At 40.5% G+C, this 17,513-nt stretch overlaps 1 protein-coding gene across 7 annotated transcripts in view; it reads left to right on the top strand.

The window, feature by feature from the left end:
• Positions 1-17,513, top strand: part of TMEM117 (transmembrane protein 117) — a 359,218-nt gene that overhangs the window by 141,539 nt on the left and 200,166 nt on the right. For all 7 annotated transcript variants that reach the window (XR_012156789.1, XM_073328006.1, XM_073328001.1 and 4 more), the window contains exon 4: positions 11,920-12,019. Coding sequence is in view for 6 of the 7 variants with exons in the window: in XM_073328006.1 (XP_073184107.1) it covers positions 11,920-12,019 (100 nt within the window). In the remaining variant the exon portion in view is untranslated. The remainder of the gene's footprint in view (positions 1-11,919; positions 12,020-17,513) is intronic.

Here is a 17,513-nt window from a genome sequence, read left to right as displayed (position 1 = left end):
CTATGCACAAAATCAGGTTGAATTCGGGGAATAGTTTTCAGTGGGAAAACTGAAAATGTTGGAAATAGCAACAAAGTTTTTAAAAAATAGAATGAAAGGTCAGATTGAAATGACATTCAACACTTTTTTTTAATTTGACTGGAACTAAATATTTTCAGTCTTTTTGTTTTGGCAAGAAAAAACAACAACAAAAATTCAGCTTTGGTATGAAATGACACCATACTGAAAAATCAGTTATTCCCCCAGCTCTTCTTCACACTGATATCCATAACAGCAGTAGGTTATTTTGGAGAGAAAGGATAGCCCAGAAGTTAGGCCATTAGCCTTGAAAAGCATGGACCTGAGTTCAATTTCCTGGTCCGCCACTGATTCCTTGTGTGATGTTGGTCATGTAATTTAGTTGCTGTGTGCCTCAGTTTTCTGCCTCTAAAATGGGCTTAATAGCACTTCCCTCCTTTGCAGGTATGTTGTAAGGACAAACATATTAAAGGTTGTGAGGTGCTCAGGTACTATAGCAGCAGAGGCCATGAAAGTATCTAGGATAGATAAAACCTCCAAATTCCTTTTTAAAACTTACCTCTACCATGATACCTACAAAATAATTAATAATGGCTGATCGCTGCTAATCCTCATTGTATTACTGTTATCTTCTCTTTCTCCATTGATGGTTTTATTGAGACAATGTTTTTCATCATATAGTAGATTGTAAGATCTCTGGAGCAGGGACTGTCATTTTCATAGGTCATGGAGCCGGGAGGGCCATCCAGGTCACAGGTTTGGCCCAACCAAAATGGTCATGCTGAGTGGCTCTGCGACCCCATGAGCAGGTCAGAATGCCACTCACTCAAATTTGGGGAGGTGGTAGTAGAGGCTCATGGATCAGGGGTGTCAGGCTGCCGGTGGTGGGCCTGAGAAGGGAAGAGGAGGGTAAGGGGTGGAGGAGGAAATCGATGCCACCCACACACTTTAAGTGGTGCTCTGCAGCCCCTGGTCATTGATTACAGTTGTGCAGTTCCTAGCTCAATGGTATCCTAGTCCCAGACTGATTGGTTCTAGGTGCTACTGCAATACAAATAAATAATAATAGTACATTGGGGTGGAAGGATGCATAGACTTTTGCAGGTTTTCCATGGCGGGATGTATTTCACTACCTATTATGCCAATAGGGCAGCAACTCCATGTTCTCTTGCTGTCAGAACTTTTCTTGACCAGTTCACTTTTCTTTTTTCTGTTTTTTTTTTTTTGCGGGGGGGGGGGGGAAGAAGGGGAGATAAGTAGCTCCTTTTACCTCTGTTTTGTGATATCATGATATTATATCTGCACTGAAATGCACACCTTTCTCTTGAGCTTCTGTTCTGGTTCTTACAGCACTTTCCAAGAGTTGGGGGACTAGAGAGAAATTCCTGTTATTTCTTGAAATATGTATGTTGGATGACTTTGGAGAGGATTCAATGTCAATTAATACTGCCCTGAAATACGAATAGGAGGCAATGGTAACATTATTTTTGTTAGCTTGACTAGCCTGGCTCCAGCTGGGGTGCGCACCATTGGGTGAATATCAGAACACTCTGGTATTTTATGGAATATTCAGATCTCCTGGTTTAGTTGTGGGTTCCTCACTTCAACTCTACTTTGGCAATGTAGTTCTGTCCTCCACAGACTGCTGACAATGAAATCATAGAATATCAGGAAGGGTTGGAAGGGACCTCAGGATATCATCTAGTCCAACCCCCTGCTCAAAGCAGGACCAATCCCTAATTTTTGCCCCAGATCCCTAAATGGCCCCTTCAAGGATTGAACTCACAACCCTGGATTTAGCAGGCCAATGCTCAAACCACTGAGCTATCCCTCCTGCACCAGTGAAAGCCCCTGTACTCTGCAGCAAACTAGATGTAAATTCTGCAGGATTGAGTTTGCGTCCTGCAAAGCTCCAGTTCAGACTGAAGATTCTGTGGCAGCATCCAATACATTTAAAACATGAAGGTTGTAGTGCATTAAGTATGAAAATGAACAATATGGTCAGTGCACCATTTCCTGTGTCATAAATTGGAATTAATATTGGTATTACATTGTTCCCCCTTTTTTCTGTTTTCATTGTGCTTCATATTTTGTATGAAAATACAGAACAGCATTGTAAGGGGTCAGGAAAGCAGGAAGTTTGGGCAACTAACGAGGAGAAAATAGATTTTTCTGGCACCTGGGAAGGAGCAGGAGGCAGTTTGACATTGCGAGATAAACACATTAATGGGAAATTTCTCCTAAATAGTTAAAAATATTGGCACTTATATTTTCAACATTTGGTTTCAAAGTTAAGTGCCAACTGAGATAAATTCATGCCTCTCAGAAGTATTGCTTGAGGCTATCAGACACTATTGCATCATTTTGTATTTGTTTCACATTTGGAAGAGTTTCTCCACAACTTGGAGTGCTAGGAACCTTTTTTTAAAGAAAAGCTTGGATTGTGAAGCACAATTCTGAAACAAAGAGTAGATTCTGTGGCAAATTCTGTGGATGTGGAATCATAAAGCACTGATGATACTATAAAAAGAGCACTGATGATACTATAAAAACTTTCTCTTGATTTTTTTCCGCACCATCTAGACTTTTCAGGTAATTATTTGCTCAAAAAATTGATGTCTGAGTTTCCAGTCTGAGTATTTGGTCATAGGTGAAGAGGTACCTCTGTCCTTTACAGCCTTATCTGCACTGCCAAAAAGGTGACCCATAATTCACCACTGATGAAGCTCCATCAATGGCAGCACTGATGGAAGCTGTAATGTACATAGGGTGAGGTATTTTTACCACTGTCTCATCTCACCCTGCTCTGAGCTGTAAGCAGAGTTAGATGGAATGTTGGTAAAATTACAGGTGAGTCGCATCATACGCGCATTTATCTCACGCGAATTCAACTATACACGCTCGGCAAAAAAAAAGAAAAATAACAAGATACCTGTAAATATTGTGGGCGATTCACCCACCATTCCACTCAATGAGCATATGCCCCGGAGTGAGCGTGAGATGAGAGATGTGAATCTGCTGTTCCCTCAGTCGGTCTCAGTTCCCGCGTGCCTCTCATAGTGTAAGCATCTCGCCGCACTGAGTGTGATTCTAGTGTTTAAAGATACGTATTTTTTGTACAACATGGCCCCTAAATGCAAACCAAATACTTCATCTGGTGCTCAACCGAAGAAAAAGTGATCTGTTCCAATGCTGGAGGAAAAACTGACTGTGTTGGACTTATTGAGGGACGGTATGTCGGTCTCCAACGTGGCGCGTAAATATGGCCACAACGAATCTAGCATCCGTGCCATCAAGATTCAAGAGAGAGAAATTCTTCAAGCCGTGGCATCAAGTGCTCCAATAACTGCTAAGGTGATGAGCCAGGTGCGTGATAAGACTTTAGTGAAGACTGAAAAGCCATTAAACTTATGGCTGGAAGACATGAACCATAAACATGTGCCTATCGATGGCAACACATTGCGAGAAAAGGCTCTTAGCCTCTATGCGCTGTTCAAACCTCCCACCAAAGAGGGACAGCCTTCTGATGAGAAGGAATTCAAAGCCAGCCAACAGTTTTGGGAACCGCTTCAACCTCAAAACATGCAGACTACTGGTGAAGCTGCATCTGCCAATGAAGAATGGTCTAATTTCTGAATACAATCCCTCTATGGAACAAAGCCTCAAAATCACACGTAGTATTACGGACGATTTGAGACCCTATCAAGAAATGTTTGAGCAGCTCAAGAGACAACAGCGACAGTTGCCGATCACCATGTTTTTCAAGGAAAAACAACCAGCAGCAGATGAGCCTACGCAATCAACTTCTCGAGCTGAACCAGAGCCAACCACTTCATCTACGACTCACTCTCCATCACCCAAGCTCTCCGTCACCTCCGTCTCCTGGATCGATCGACATCAAGCCCTGACACCCCCTGTAATTACCCCCTGTAATTTAAAATACAGTGCTGTAAAATTATATTTTGCATATGTACTCATTATATACTGTACATTACTGTATACATTATATATTTATACATATTACTGTACAGAGTTGTATACACAAAATCATGCACAGTATACTGTACTTTATGGGTGATTGAAGGGATTTTCAAGGGTAATTTTGACTATACGCGATTTTAGCCTTACATGCTGACTTCAGAAACTAACCTGCGCGTACGATACGACTCCACTGTACATACTTTCCACTATTGCTATCACTAGTGGTGAATGTCAGTGGAGACCAGTCTGAATCCTGCAAAGGAGAATTTGTCTCAGACTTGCTTCTTTCCATGCACATGAGGATTTTGCTATGTTAAAGTTAATTCCTTGTGCAGCACTATGCAAATATATCCTTCGAGGTCAAATAATGGTGCAGTATACTTTAAAGAAAATGTGTACTTTTATTAAAACTTGAAAATTGAGAATCTCTCTCAACTGCAGTAATTGAAACCAAATAAAAATTTATATTCCTAATAGTGGCCAAATTTCTGCAATTACATATTTTGTTGTGTTCTCAAATGAAAATTATTCCAATAGAACATAAAAGAAACAGAATAATTTTATGCCACTAGCATTAAAAAGGAATAGAAAGTAGTGCATTTCTGTTGTCATTTTGAATGAGGCAATGGTAAAGCCAGATATTGTTTCCTGATGTTTCACATGAAGTTGTTCTTTATTTCATTTGTAGTTAATGAATACAGCTAAAAATATACACAGGTTATATTGCTTAATAGCATCTTTGTAATAATGTATTAGATTAATTATAAGTCACAATTTGATACTCATCTACATTATATATCTAAATTAGGCCTTAATTATTTTTAAAATCAAGCGCATCATTTACACCAGGTTATTATATATTAACAGCACGTACGTGTGTATGTGTGTGTGATGAAATGGCAAATGCTTTGGGCTAGTGTTGCAGATCAGATAGAAAATGGCACTTTGAAAGTGGTGAGTAGAGAAGTTCTCCTTCCTGGATGCTCCATGCTTTATTTTATGCAACAAGGTGACTGCAGACTTTATATTTGCCCTACCCCAAAAACAACAAAAAATATTCTGACTAAAGCTCTGTTTTTGAGGTGCCTGGCCCAAAATTGATACAAAGCCAAAGGATGATGACAAAACCAAAAATAAAGCAAATGGGTTTGCTTGACTTCAACTTCCAAGGGACCATCAGTACACTCTGACTCCTTCCAGGTCTTTCTCCATATTTGGGCATTACTGTCACCATTCACAATTTTACCATGAATCTCGAGATAGTTTACGTTCTTTTTAAAGCCCCAGCTAAAGCATACTTTAATAAACTCAGAGAAATGGTAGGTAAGGTCCCATGGGAAGAAAATCCAAGTGAAAAAGAAGTTCAGGAGAGCTGGCAGTTTCTCAAGGAGGCAATATTAAAGGTACAACGGTAAATTATCCTTCTGTGAAAGAAAGCTAGAAAGAGTAGTAAGAGACCAATATGGTTCCATCAAAAGCTCTTTAATGACCTGAAAATCAAAAAGGAATCCTACATAAAGTGGAAACATGGAAGAATTGCTAAGGAGGAGTACAAAAGAATAACACAAGCATCTACAGACAAAACCAAAAAGGGTAAGGTACAAAATGGTTACACCTAGCAAGGGACATAAAAGGAAAATAAGAAGAGATTCTTGAACTGAATTAGGATCAAGAGAAAGATGAAGTAAAGTGTAGGTCCTCTACTTAGCAGGGAAGGAAAGCTAATAACTGATGACACCAAGAAGGTTGAGGTGTTTAATGCGTGTTGCGCTTCAGTCTTTACTAAAAATGGTGACCAGATACTCAACACAATTAATATTAAAAATAAGGAGGAAGGAATGCTAGCTAAAATAGGGAAAGAACAGGTTAAAGAATATTTAGATAAATTACATGTATTCAAGTTGCCACAGCTTGATGAAATTCACCCTAGGGTTCTTAGAGAACTAGCTGAAGCCATCTTGGAACTGATAGCAATTAAACGGGAGAACTCCTGGTGGACAGATCAGGTACCAGAGGACTGGAGAAGGGCAAACGTGGTACCCATCTTTAAAGAGGGGAACAAATAAGAACCAAGAATTATAGACTAGTCAGCCTGACTTCAATAACTGGAAAGATACTGGAATGAATTATTAAAAACCAATTATCCAAGAAGATAATAGGATAAGTAATAGCCAACATGGATTTGTGAAGAACTAATTATGCAAAACCAACGTAATTTCCTTCTTTGACAGGGTTACTGGCCCAATGGATAGGGGAGAAGCAGTAGATGGGATATATTTTGATTTTAGTAAGACTTTTGACACAGTCCCCCATGACATTCTGATAAGTAAACTAGGGAAATGTGATCTAGATGAAATTTACTATAAAGTGGCTGCATAACTGATTGAAAGACCATACTCAAAGAGTAGTTATCAGTGTTTTGCTGTCAAACTGGGAAGGCATATCTAATGGCATCCCACAGAGGTCAGTTCTAGGTCCAGTACTATACAATATTTGCATTAATGACTTGGGTACTGGAGTGGAGAGTATGCTGTAAAATTTGCAGATGACACCAAGCTGGGAGGAATTGCTAGCACTCTGGAGGACAGGATTAGAATTCAAAACAACCTTGAGAAGTTATAGAATTGGGTTGAAATTTGCAAGATGAAATTCAATAAAAACAAGTGTAAAGTACTGCACATAGAAAGGAAAAATCAAATGAACAATTACAAAATGGGGAATAATTGGCTAGTTAATAGTACTGCTGAAAGCGATTCAGGGGTTATAGTGGATCACAAACGGAATGAGTCAACAGTGTGATGCAGCTGCAAAAAGGCTAATATTCTGGGGTGTATTAACAGGAGTGTCATATGTAAGACATGGGAGATAATTGTCCCGCTCTATGTGGCACTGGTGAGGTCTCAGCTTGAGTACTGTGTTCTATTCTTGGCACTATATTTAAAGAAAAATGTGGAAAAATTGGAGAGAGTCCAGAGGAGAGCAACAAAAATGATAAAAGGTGGAGAAAACCTGACCTATGGGGAAAGGTTAAAAAAAAATGGGCATATTTAGTCCTGAGAAAAGAAGACTGAGGTGGGACCTGATAACAGTCGTCAAATATATTAAGGGCTGTTATAAGGAGGACTGTGGTTAATTGTTCTCACTGAAGATAGGACAAGAACTAATGGGGTCTGCAGCAATGGAGATTTAGGTCAGAAATTAGGAAAAACTTTCTAAGAGGGTAGTTAAGCAATGGAATAGGCTTCCAAACACCTGTCAGGTATGATCTAGGTTTGCTAGGTTCTGCCTCAGTGCAGGGGGCTGGACTTTATGCCTTCTCAAGGTCCCTTCCAGCCCTACATTTTGCTGATTCTATGATTCGTGGTATCGGCCGATTACTTGAGAATTTCTGCTTTCGTTAAAAAAATTAAGTTAATTTCTAGTTAATTCTAGTCAGGGTTGCGGAAGAAAGTTTGAAAATATGAAGTTTAAAGGTTCAAAAAACAGAAGAGAAAAAGAAGAACCCCAAATGTATTATTTTTAAAAAATGCTATGATTTTTAAGCCAGTCTCATGATTTAGAGTGTGACGTGATTTTCAATGCTTGGGGTTGGCAATACTGAGAAAGGGGTATTGTTTATAAACTTATTTCCCAGCATGCCTTATTCTCCTGGGTCTCTGAGGGAGACTGACTGAAACAACCAAGAACTAGCTATTATGAAGTCCTTTCTCTTTACTAAATTCGCAAGATCTTACTTTAAACTCAACATTGTTCCTCTTCCTTGTGGTTGTATTCTTTTTCTGCATCAGAAGGGTTTGCAACCCTGGTGCAAGGTTTCAGGATGCATTTCTGACCTTCTCAGAGAATTCTCACTCACCTACTCAAACCTCAGGGAGATGTGTGTGGTGGGGTATACTTTCTTGAATTATTTTACTTTAAATTATTTATTGTGGTAAATTCCCCTGATCACAGTATCAAGGTGATGATCATTGTATATTGCATTTCCTCAGGAGAAGCTGTCTGATGTACTGTATCAGCTATAGTGAATGCTCTTAAAGTTGTTTCATTCAGATGATCTTCCACGTCCATGTCACTGCAGTTATGAAATCTGCTTCTTGGCACCTAAGAAATGATGCCAGAATTTTCTTTCATTCTTCTGACAGAGATTCTAATCCCTGCTTTTTTGTGCTGCTTAATTGAGTATTACAATGCTTGTCTTGTAGTATTTGGTTTGTCATTTGATTAACAGTCTGCATTTGGTACCAGGATTCATTTGAGTACTTGGAGTTTTCACAATGTGATCCGGTCCTGGCGCAATTGCACAGCATAGCAGTCAAGTTCTGCAATAATTCTAAAAATGTTTATGCAGATTTTTTTTTAAATAAAGCCCTTCACAGAGAGGGACCTGACAGCATTTGTGAGTTAATGAGTCTATATATGGGTACCACTCTGTCTGCAGAAGTTAGAATCTACTGAAAGTGGTTGAGCAAGTTCTGCTAATTCATTGTGGAAGGTGTGGCTTATTAATAGGACCAGTTTATAAGAAAGGTCGGTGTGGCTGAGGTTTATGTTCTTTATTATTATTTGAGTTCTCAATAAAGCCAAACCCCAGAAAAGAACAAGTCTGACCTTTCACAGCATGTGTGGATTTTATCTGGGTCAGTGTGTCCCTTGCTCAGACTGGGTCAGATTCTGTGATGTGCTTCTTAGGAAGGGCAGCACAGAATGCCCAGCTATGGAGATGGGGATGTAAAAGTAGCTTTAATGACTTTCTAATTCTGCTTCTTTAAGTGGCTGGCACAGCCCCAGGGCTGCACTAATTAATTTACAGCAGTCTTGCACAACTGCCTGTGCGTGGCTCTCCTTCTCAACCCTTACACACTCCTATGCTGAGGGCTGCAAGATGAAGAGACATAGAACCACATAAGAAAATTCCCCAGAAGGCCATTCCAGGCCCTTAAGCAACAGAAGCTAAATAAGTGGCCTGTTTTTCAGATGGGGTGAGATCCTTTGTTTCTTGGTACCTTGTGCAGTCATTTGCTACACCTGTTGAAAATGGTTCTAAAAGGCTACCAGTCAGAATTACATTGCTTTACACCAACTTTACACAAGATGACACAGGACGTGGAGAATCAGGCCCATTTACTATTTTTGGCCAGTCACCCACACACCAGGCATCATCTATGGTTGCCAGCCCTCCAGGATTGGCCTGGAGTCTCCAGGAATTAAAGATTAATCTTTAATTAAATATTATGTCATATGAGGAAATCTCCAAGAATAAATCCAACCAAAATTGGCAACCCTAGCATCATCACTGTCCATTTTCTTGATAATACCCTCACTTTAGGCACCCCAGCTTGAGTATTTTTGGGTTTTCAGAAGTGACAGTGTCTTAGATGTTGAGAACAGACAACAGAGAAGGGAAAAAATTAAACACGTTTAACTTGACTTTATGGGACACATTTAAAAATTGCTTATAACAATCTCTCTCTTTTTTTGAGCAGTCCAACAGGAAATCTGAGCTTACATTTACATGCTGTTCAACTGATTAACATAATAGACATCATCATGGTTTGTTTTGTTAATGACATGCTAGCTAAAATATCTCTAAATTAGCTTTTAATCCAAGAGCCATTATGGTCTGCCAGGCCATACATCTGTGCTAAAAGTAGGTTATTACCTCACACTGTAACTTACTGTTCCCAAATACAGATACAAGGCCATATCCTTCTACTGGATCAATGCAGGCAAAATTTGACTTTAATGGGCTCCACATAGGCACAGGGGGTCCACCTGCACAGATACAGTTGCAGGGTCTGGCCCATAAGCTCCTAGATACTATGGTGATGGATTCATAATAAGCATTTAGATAGATTTGCATGTAACTCCCATTTCCTCCCTGGGTTACTCGGGAGCAGGCAACACTCACCTGTGTGCCTGATGTTGTTGACATTAAAGAAGATCCTGAGTATCCCAGTGGTCCTGCTGGATAGGTAGGAATCCTCTATTCACCCCTCTGCTGCAGTCCCTTCACTCCTAAAATTGGCAGTGCCTCCACCTGGCTGTCCCCTCCACACACTCAAAGGTGAGCCTTGGGAAACTCCAGGAATAAATCTATTCTAATAATAAATAATATAATCTGTGGTATGGGTGTAACTCAAATACCAATTATAAATAATGTACATTCAATATACTTAAAATAGAGTTAATGCACCTTTACTTAACAACTTAAAAAATGAGGGTATAACAGACTAAGATTATATGTCACTACTAATTTAAATCCATAGGGGCAGTTGAATAAAATCAATTAACAAATATACAGTAATAAACTTATCTAACTGGCATTTACACTGCCACCATTTACCCAACCCCGGAGCGTACACTCCTCTGGATTTCAGAGTCCTAGGTGCTTGCGTGGGCGTGCTTGGGGATCTGCAGCTGGAGACAGTGCTTTGTTGGTTCTGTGTATCAGTCCAGCCCAGGCCACAAGCTGCGCAACCCCTGTGACGATTGGAGCCAGCCCCACCACATGTCAGCAGCTCTGGGTCCTGGTTCGGTGGGAAGATCACTCTGCCTCTCCTCAGACGCCGTCTTCTGCTGTGCCCCCTCCCTTGCACCTACTTTCCCAAACCAGAGTGGGGGTTACTCAGAGCTCCTTCACTACAGGCCCACCTCAGTCATCTCTAGGCACAGTCTGTGCCCTGGCTCCAGTAAAGCCACCAACCACCGCTGAGGCTCCCTGCTCAATCAAAGCCCCTGCAGGCTCTCAACAGCTCCTGATATAGACAGAGCTCCACAGCAGCAATCTCACTCCTTTTCCCAAAATGGCGTCCACTGCCTGCTCTCCTTGCAGGAGGAAGTCTCCCCCTCTTTCCCCAAGGCATTATGGGAGTTGTAGTCTCTGAGGCTAGATTGCAGCACACAGGCTTTTCCCCTGGAACACTCCCAGTAAAGTTCAGAGGCCCTTCTAGTAAAGGGTGCCTACATGCACAATAGATAACACTAGTTTCCAAGAAGTTGTTACAGTCAGTTGGCTTCATCATCCATATCTTTGAACATGCATAACATTTATATAGTCTGTTTTAAGAAGCCCGTAAATACATTTTTACTTGAAAAGATACAATGTAAGACCTATTATTGTTCAACTTATTAGCTCTTACATAAATGAGCAAGAACAAGCTTTTCTTTAAAAATAAACAAAGAGATTGCTAACAAAGGAAATAAATATGCACTACGCTGTGAGTAAGAAAGTTCAAATTTAGAATTGGTATTTGTAGTTCCCAACTTGAGCCTTTGTGCTAAGCTTGAAGTGGATAGAAGACCATCGTGTGATGTTACATATTCCATTTGCTCCATTGCTTGAGTAGAATATTTGGGTTTTTGTTTTGTTTTTTGTTAACTCCGTCCTTCCCTGAACATAGCTTAATGTGTGTGAAAATACATTTCCATTCATTTTTAGATAAAGTATGTCCATGGAGATTTTGAAATTTAACAAGAACATGAGACCATTGCTTCTCACTAGAATTAAATGAAGGGTATTTTTACTCTAATGTTAAAAGACACATGGTTGTACAATTCACAGAATTTTAAGGTCAGGTGGCTCAATTATTTTTAAAGAGAGATGAAAGGACTTTATTTTTATGGGAGCTCTCCAATTGACAGAATGCTACAGTTCTGTTTGTGCTCAGGGAGAGATGAAAAGTATAGAACTCTTGTTACAGTCTTCAGAAGCTTTTGTCAGTCTTTTGGCTTTAAAACATAGCATGGTTGTACAACTGTATTCACTTCTCCATCTCTAATTGGAACTGACTCCGGTAGATGTTAGATCTGGCCGAATGTGTGATCATACAAAAGCTGGAAAATCTTTCGTGTTAAAAATATTTCTCCTCAGTAAAACAAATGAATGTGTGTAACTTACAGTCTGTGTGCTTATTTCCACAGGGCATACATCATAACAGACTTTATGGGCATCAGGAACGAAAGTTTTATGAAGGTTGCTGCAGTGGGGACTTGGATGGGAGACTTTGTCACAGCTTGGATGGTAAGAAATGTAATAATATACTTTAAATGCAAAACACAAAAACTGTATCACTGTTGACTAAAGCAACAAAATCCTGAACCACTTAAAATCTAAACAATGTTTCAACTCAGACAAGTACAGATGTAACAATGGCAGGGTTTGGTAATGAGCTGGGAATCCAAAGGAGAGCCCATTAAAATGAATTGGGTCCTAATTTTACTCTTCTCATGTCAGTGAGAGTTTTGTCACTGAATTCTGTGGAAGCAGAATTGGGCCCCTTCTTTGCTGTGGAATAGCACCAAGACAACATAGTGGCAAAGTGAAAAAGCAAGTAACAGCACAGTCTCCATCTATAGTGACAAGGAGAAAGTCGAGGAGGAAGACTTGACTGAGCAAACTGATTCTAAGAATGAAGCGAGAAAAGAAAAAGGAAGAGAACCAATAATATGTCTAAGATACACTCAGATATTGTCTGGAAAAAGCCATCTAAAGGGACATTATCCGATTAAATTTGCCCCACATTTAGGTTTTTGAAAAATAAGCTTTTACGAAACCTAAGACTAAATGTTTTCATGGAGCTGCTTTAAATTCCAATGAAAACCATTTTTAAAAAGCATGTTCCCTTGCCATGTTTGCAAACCAAACATGTTAGCAATGCATGAGAATGGGAAAGTGACAACTAACTACACACCGAAGTGAATTTACTCATATATTTCTTTGTCTGAGCTGAAAGAAGTACACTTTTTAAAAACAGCATGAATAGTTTAAAGTAAATAAGATTTTTTAATTCTGTTGATTTAAATAATTGAAGGTTTTAATTTGAATATAGGCAAGATTTATTTTTAGAGAGATCTGATTCTGCCACCACTGATGTCAATGGTGGCTCTTCAGAGAGAAGTAGCATCTACAATTTTAACCTTACAGAATCCATTGAAATTCATTTGCCATTTTCTTTTTCAGGCAGTTTTGCTTTCTCTAACCAATCAATGGTGCCCCAATTTGTGACCCCAAAAGAGACAGCAGTGTTCAAGTTGCTTTTCCATTAATGCAGGAAATACAGCTCTGAACACATTTCAGAGGAGTACAGACAGATGGGGAGAAGGTGTCAGCATTTGACATGTCTAGTTAGTACTCACTGCTACCTGTGACATAAAGCACTGAAAACAAAGTACCAGAATAGAAAGAATCTTAGGGTATCTGTAAGAATTAGGAGCAAGAACTGCTGGTACCATTTCTTAGTCCTTGGGGAATCATCTGAGTTTCTCCCCATTTATCTTCTAACTTCTACATATTTTGAGCATCATCAAGGATTTTTTCAGGATATTGTACAGTAAGTGTCAGTGGCTTGTCCAAGACAAATTACCATCTACAAAATGGTGGCCATGAAAACCAAATACACATCAAATCATCCAACTGAACGGGTTTAGAATAAGAACATTGCACAGCTGATCTGTGGACTTGATGTTGACATTTAATGTGTTTTTCTATCAAACCAGTAATAAAATTCATGGCTGCATCTGAACCTCATTAGCATGGTCCTTCTTTTATGGACTTCCACAGCATTATGCAGCTGTGCAAGGAAAGATGAGGTATGATCTAAACCAAATGGAGTGGGGTCATGACTATTGTAGATATATGGCTCATGGTTCAAATGGTGGATTACGTGTTGGTCACAGTACATTAGGCGGCGTTCCAATATGTCAGCTCTTCGCCCATGTCCTCCAAAGTACGTGTCACAAAGAAACATGCAGTACAGTGTATTATCACTTTAGTCATTGTATAAAACAGTTGACGGGTCAGTTTGCTATGCAAATGTCTGAGTTCAGAGGCCACTGGCATCCTGGACTCCCTTTTCATACGTGAATCTCTCTCCCTGTAACCCGCATTGCCGAGCATATTAAAATCACTTGGGGATGTTATGCATGTTAGCTTGTTCTCTGCTTCCTTCCACTGTGATATGTTGAATCTGAAGGTAGAGCGCTATGAAAAGCAAAATGGTTTGTGGCTTCCCTTCAGGTTTTCACTGATTGCCACTGAAAAGGCTATTTGATTTTAGAGGCAACAAAGGAGGGTGTGTGCTCTTGCACAGAGCTAATATGAGAACGCTGACTTCTGTGTAGAATTTCAACTTACGTTTTACCCACACGTAACAGCATTCCTTGGGGGAAATGATAGTTTTTCCAACCTTCTGAAATGTGCAAATTCTTACTTGCAAAATTTGAATGCACATGGGCAAAGCCTCAAAGCAAAAGTGAATAGTGAGACTGCTGCTGCTGGATCAGTCATGCTATCCACTTTGCTGCACATAATGTGGAAACAGCAGACTACAGCAGCGGCAGTGCTTCAAAGCTGCTAGGCCTAACAGTATCAAAAAAGCACCAGTAGCAGTGGCATCAGGAGGCAGACTGAGGTATGCTGACAGGAGAAAGCCATGAACATGCTGCTGCGTAAAAGTCTCCCCTAGAACTTGAATATTTTTGTGGAAAAATCCATCACAGAATTCAGGACCCTCTCCTGTTCTACCATTAATCTCAGTGACCATTCCTGTCCACTCCTTTGGAAGCCATGGCAAATCATTTTAGCTATGAACAGGTGCGGTATCATGCTTTTCCGGCTATTTGGACTTGCTTATCAACGTTGTGAATGCTAATCAAGGGACTGAGATATCTTGAAGTGGCACAAGTGACTTGTAGGCACTTTCTATTCTGAGAAGTCCTCCAATACTGGCAGAGCTATAAAGAGGAAAAGAAGGAGAGAAACATCCAGTTTTGTGGCAGGTTCTAATTTACTGTAACCATTATATTCTAATATGCTTAAGAGGCTTCTGCAATAACTAGAAGTCAGCCATGCCTATGGTACTAAGTATAAGATGAGTAGAAGCAGGTGGTATTCTCATTTTTGTGTACTGGAATCCTGTTGGAGTTCAGATCCCCATGCTCTGTTGAATTGGTGGCTGCAGAAGTCAGCACTGATAATGTCAGTATGAGTTGTGGACTTTCATTTGCAAAATGAATAAGAAATAAAAAAATGCTATTCTAGCACGGGGTAAGACATTTCTTAGAAGTTGTCTTAGGATTCTAATATCAGGAACATATTTGAAAGGGAAGAGTGTACTTTGGAAACATTGCATGATTCATATATGGAAATGGGAATTTACCTCCTAAACCCACTCCTTGTGGACATTGGCTCACTCTGTGTCAGGTCTGATCCAGCTCCAACTGAAGTCAGTGAGAGTCTCTCATTAAGTTTAAAAGAGCTGGCTGAGCCCTAGGCATACAAGCAGGGAGCATGACAAAGAGCTGCTCTTCCTTTCTGCCCCTGCCTAGTGGCTGACTATAGTTGTACTTCCTGAGGTCTGCCCACAGTGTTAGACTCTCCAAATGGGTCTGGAAAGGGAGGGTTGCAGACAAGACACTGACTACCCCACCCTTCTGCACTTGTCCAGGTGTAAGATGGGCGGAACGCATGCTTCACATTTGAAATGGTGGCAGAGCTCCTGATCTGATGTGCCCAACCCATAACTCTCCAGAGGCAGAGGCTCAATAGGTCAGAATACCTCCAGATAGTCCTGTTGCAGAGTAGACTCTCTACCTCCCTTCCCTACAATACAGACCAGGGCTGGGTAAACTACAGCCTGCGGGCCGTATCCGGCACTCCTGCACTCCAACACCCTGCCCTGAGCCCCCAACCTCCTGCCCTGAGCCCCCTCCCGCCCTCCACATCCCTCCCTGTATCCCAACCCCCTGCCCTGAGTCCCCTCCCACACTCCGCACCCTTCCTGCACCCCAACCCCTTGCCCTGAGCCCCCAACCCCCTGCCCTGAGCCCCCTGCCACACCCCAAACCCCTGTTCTGAGCCCCCTAACCCCTGCCTTGAGCCCCTGCCGCACCCCCTGCACCCCAACCCCCTGCCCCAAGCCCCCTCCTGCACCCCAACCGTTTGCCCTGAGCCCCTTCCTGCACACCGTACCCCCTCCCATACCCCAGTCCTACATTCATGGCCCTGCATGCAATTTCGCCACCCAGATGTGGCCCTTGGGCCAAAAAGTTTGCCCACCCCGATATAGACTGAGGCCACTATACAACCTCTGTATTTTTGGATGGAAGAATTTGTCTATCAATAACTGCTGAGTAGGTTGCTTAGCTCTTTGTTTCAACCTTGTTAGCAATATATTCCTCACACACACACACTACTTGAATATATGATGTGGTGTAGGTTCAAGTAATATCAATAGTAGTTGTAAACTTTGTTCAGATTGTTTTATTTTTGCTCTTCTTTGTAGTAAGAGTAGCTTATTATTTCTTGCCCTGAATTCAATTTTTAAATAGTTCTGCATATCCCATTGGCAAGAATGTGTTTTATTTACAGTATTGGAACACATTTTGTTTGTGTCTATTTTGTTATCATTATGATTTTGAAAGACTGTATTTAGTTGAAGAAAGTGGGAGAACAAACTGTTAAAATGATATTTTTTCACAATGCAGCTCTTGTGTCTATTAGAACAGAAGATTATTTTAATCCTCATTTGTTCTCTCACAAGCTTGCCTATCTTGACATGCTAGAGGAAATAAGGACACACGGATACCAGGCACTTATTAGTTTGTGCCACATCTTTGTTTTTCTTTTATCTGCTAATGTATATGTTTTGTTATGGTTTAATAAAACAAATTGAGCAGAGAAGGAATTCCACTTGATGCTGCAAAAACTTTTCAGTTGCTGAAAATAGCCTGTGCTAAAATGTACTACAGCCCAAATGGACAAAAATAAAATAATGAAGTGGTTGAAAAAGAAATCTCCTTTACTACAGGGCTGAATTTAAACAGAATGCATGTTTTGTATGCAAAAATAAAATGCAACATATTCTATAGAAATAGTAAAATTCCTGAGATACTGTCTTTGTTCCCTAGAAGTAGGTTTTAGACAGCCACAAATATTCACTCTAAAAGTGTATGTGAGTGAAAGAGTAATCCATCTGTCCACACATATGGTGAGAAAAGCAGAGAAGTTTGTTCTGCAGAGTACTGCATATTGTCTCATTCACAAACAGTGAAAGAACTACCGTTTGTGCTGCACCTTCCATGGCAGTGTGGCGTGTCATGAGCCCTGGAATGACTGACATTGCCTCTAACTCATTATTCTGTCAAGGGTTGGGCATGACAATTCAGATTATGATCAGTGTCAATCTTTTTGATTGTTTCCCTTTCACTGACATATCAAATGACAGAATAAAGCTGTAATTGAATTTGAAATGGCATCTGAAATACAGGGTAGCTAACAACTCTGCTCTACTTCAGAGGTGGAAATGAAATTAAACCGTGAACCATGAAATGGAAGGAGAGGAATGGATGATAGACGTTGCTAAACTCACTTAACCACACTGCACAGGGATGTAATTAATGACCTCATTGGAGGCAACAAGATTCTGCCCATTCATAGAAGTACGCATGGTATCAAGTGCTCTTTCTCTCTCACTTCTTCCTTTCCCTTTTCCAGGGCTCAGTCCAGTGTCTGAGGG

The sequence above is a fragment of the Lepidochelys kempii genome, chromosome 1, assembly GCF_965140265.1.
Source record: "Lepidochelys kempii isolate rLepKem1 chromosome 1, rLepKem1.hap2, whole genome shotgun sequence".
NCBI lineage: Eukaryota > Metazoa > Chordata > Testudines > Cheloniidae > Lepidochelys > Lepidochelys kempii.
The sequence above is the reverse complement of the archived record's forward strand: the minus strand, read 5'-3'. Positions and strand labels throughout refer to the sequence as shown.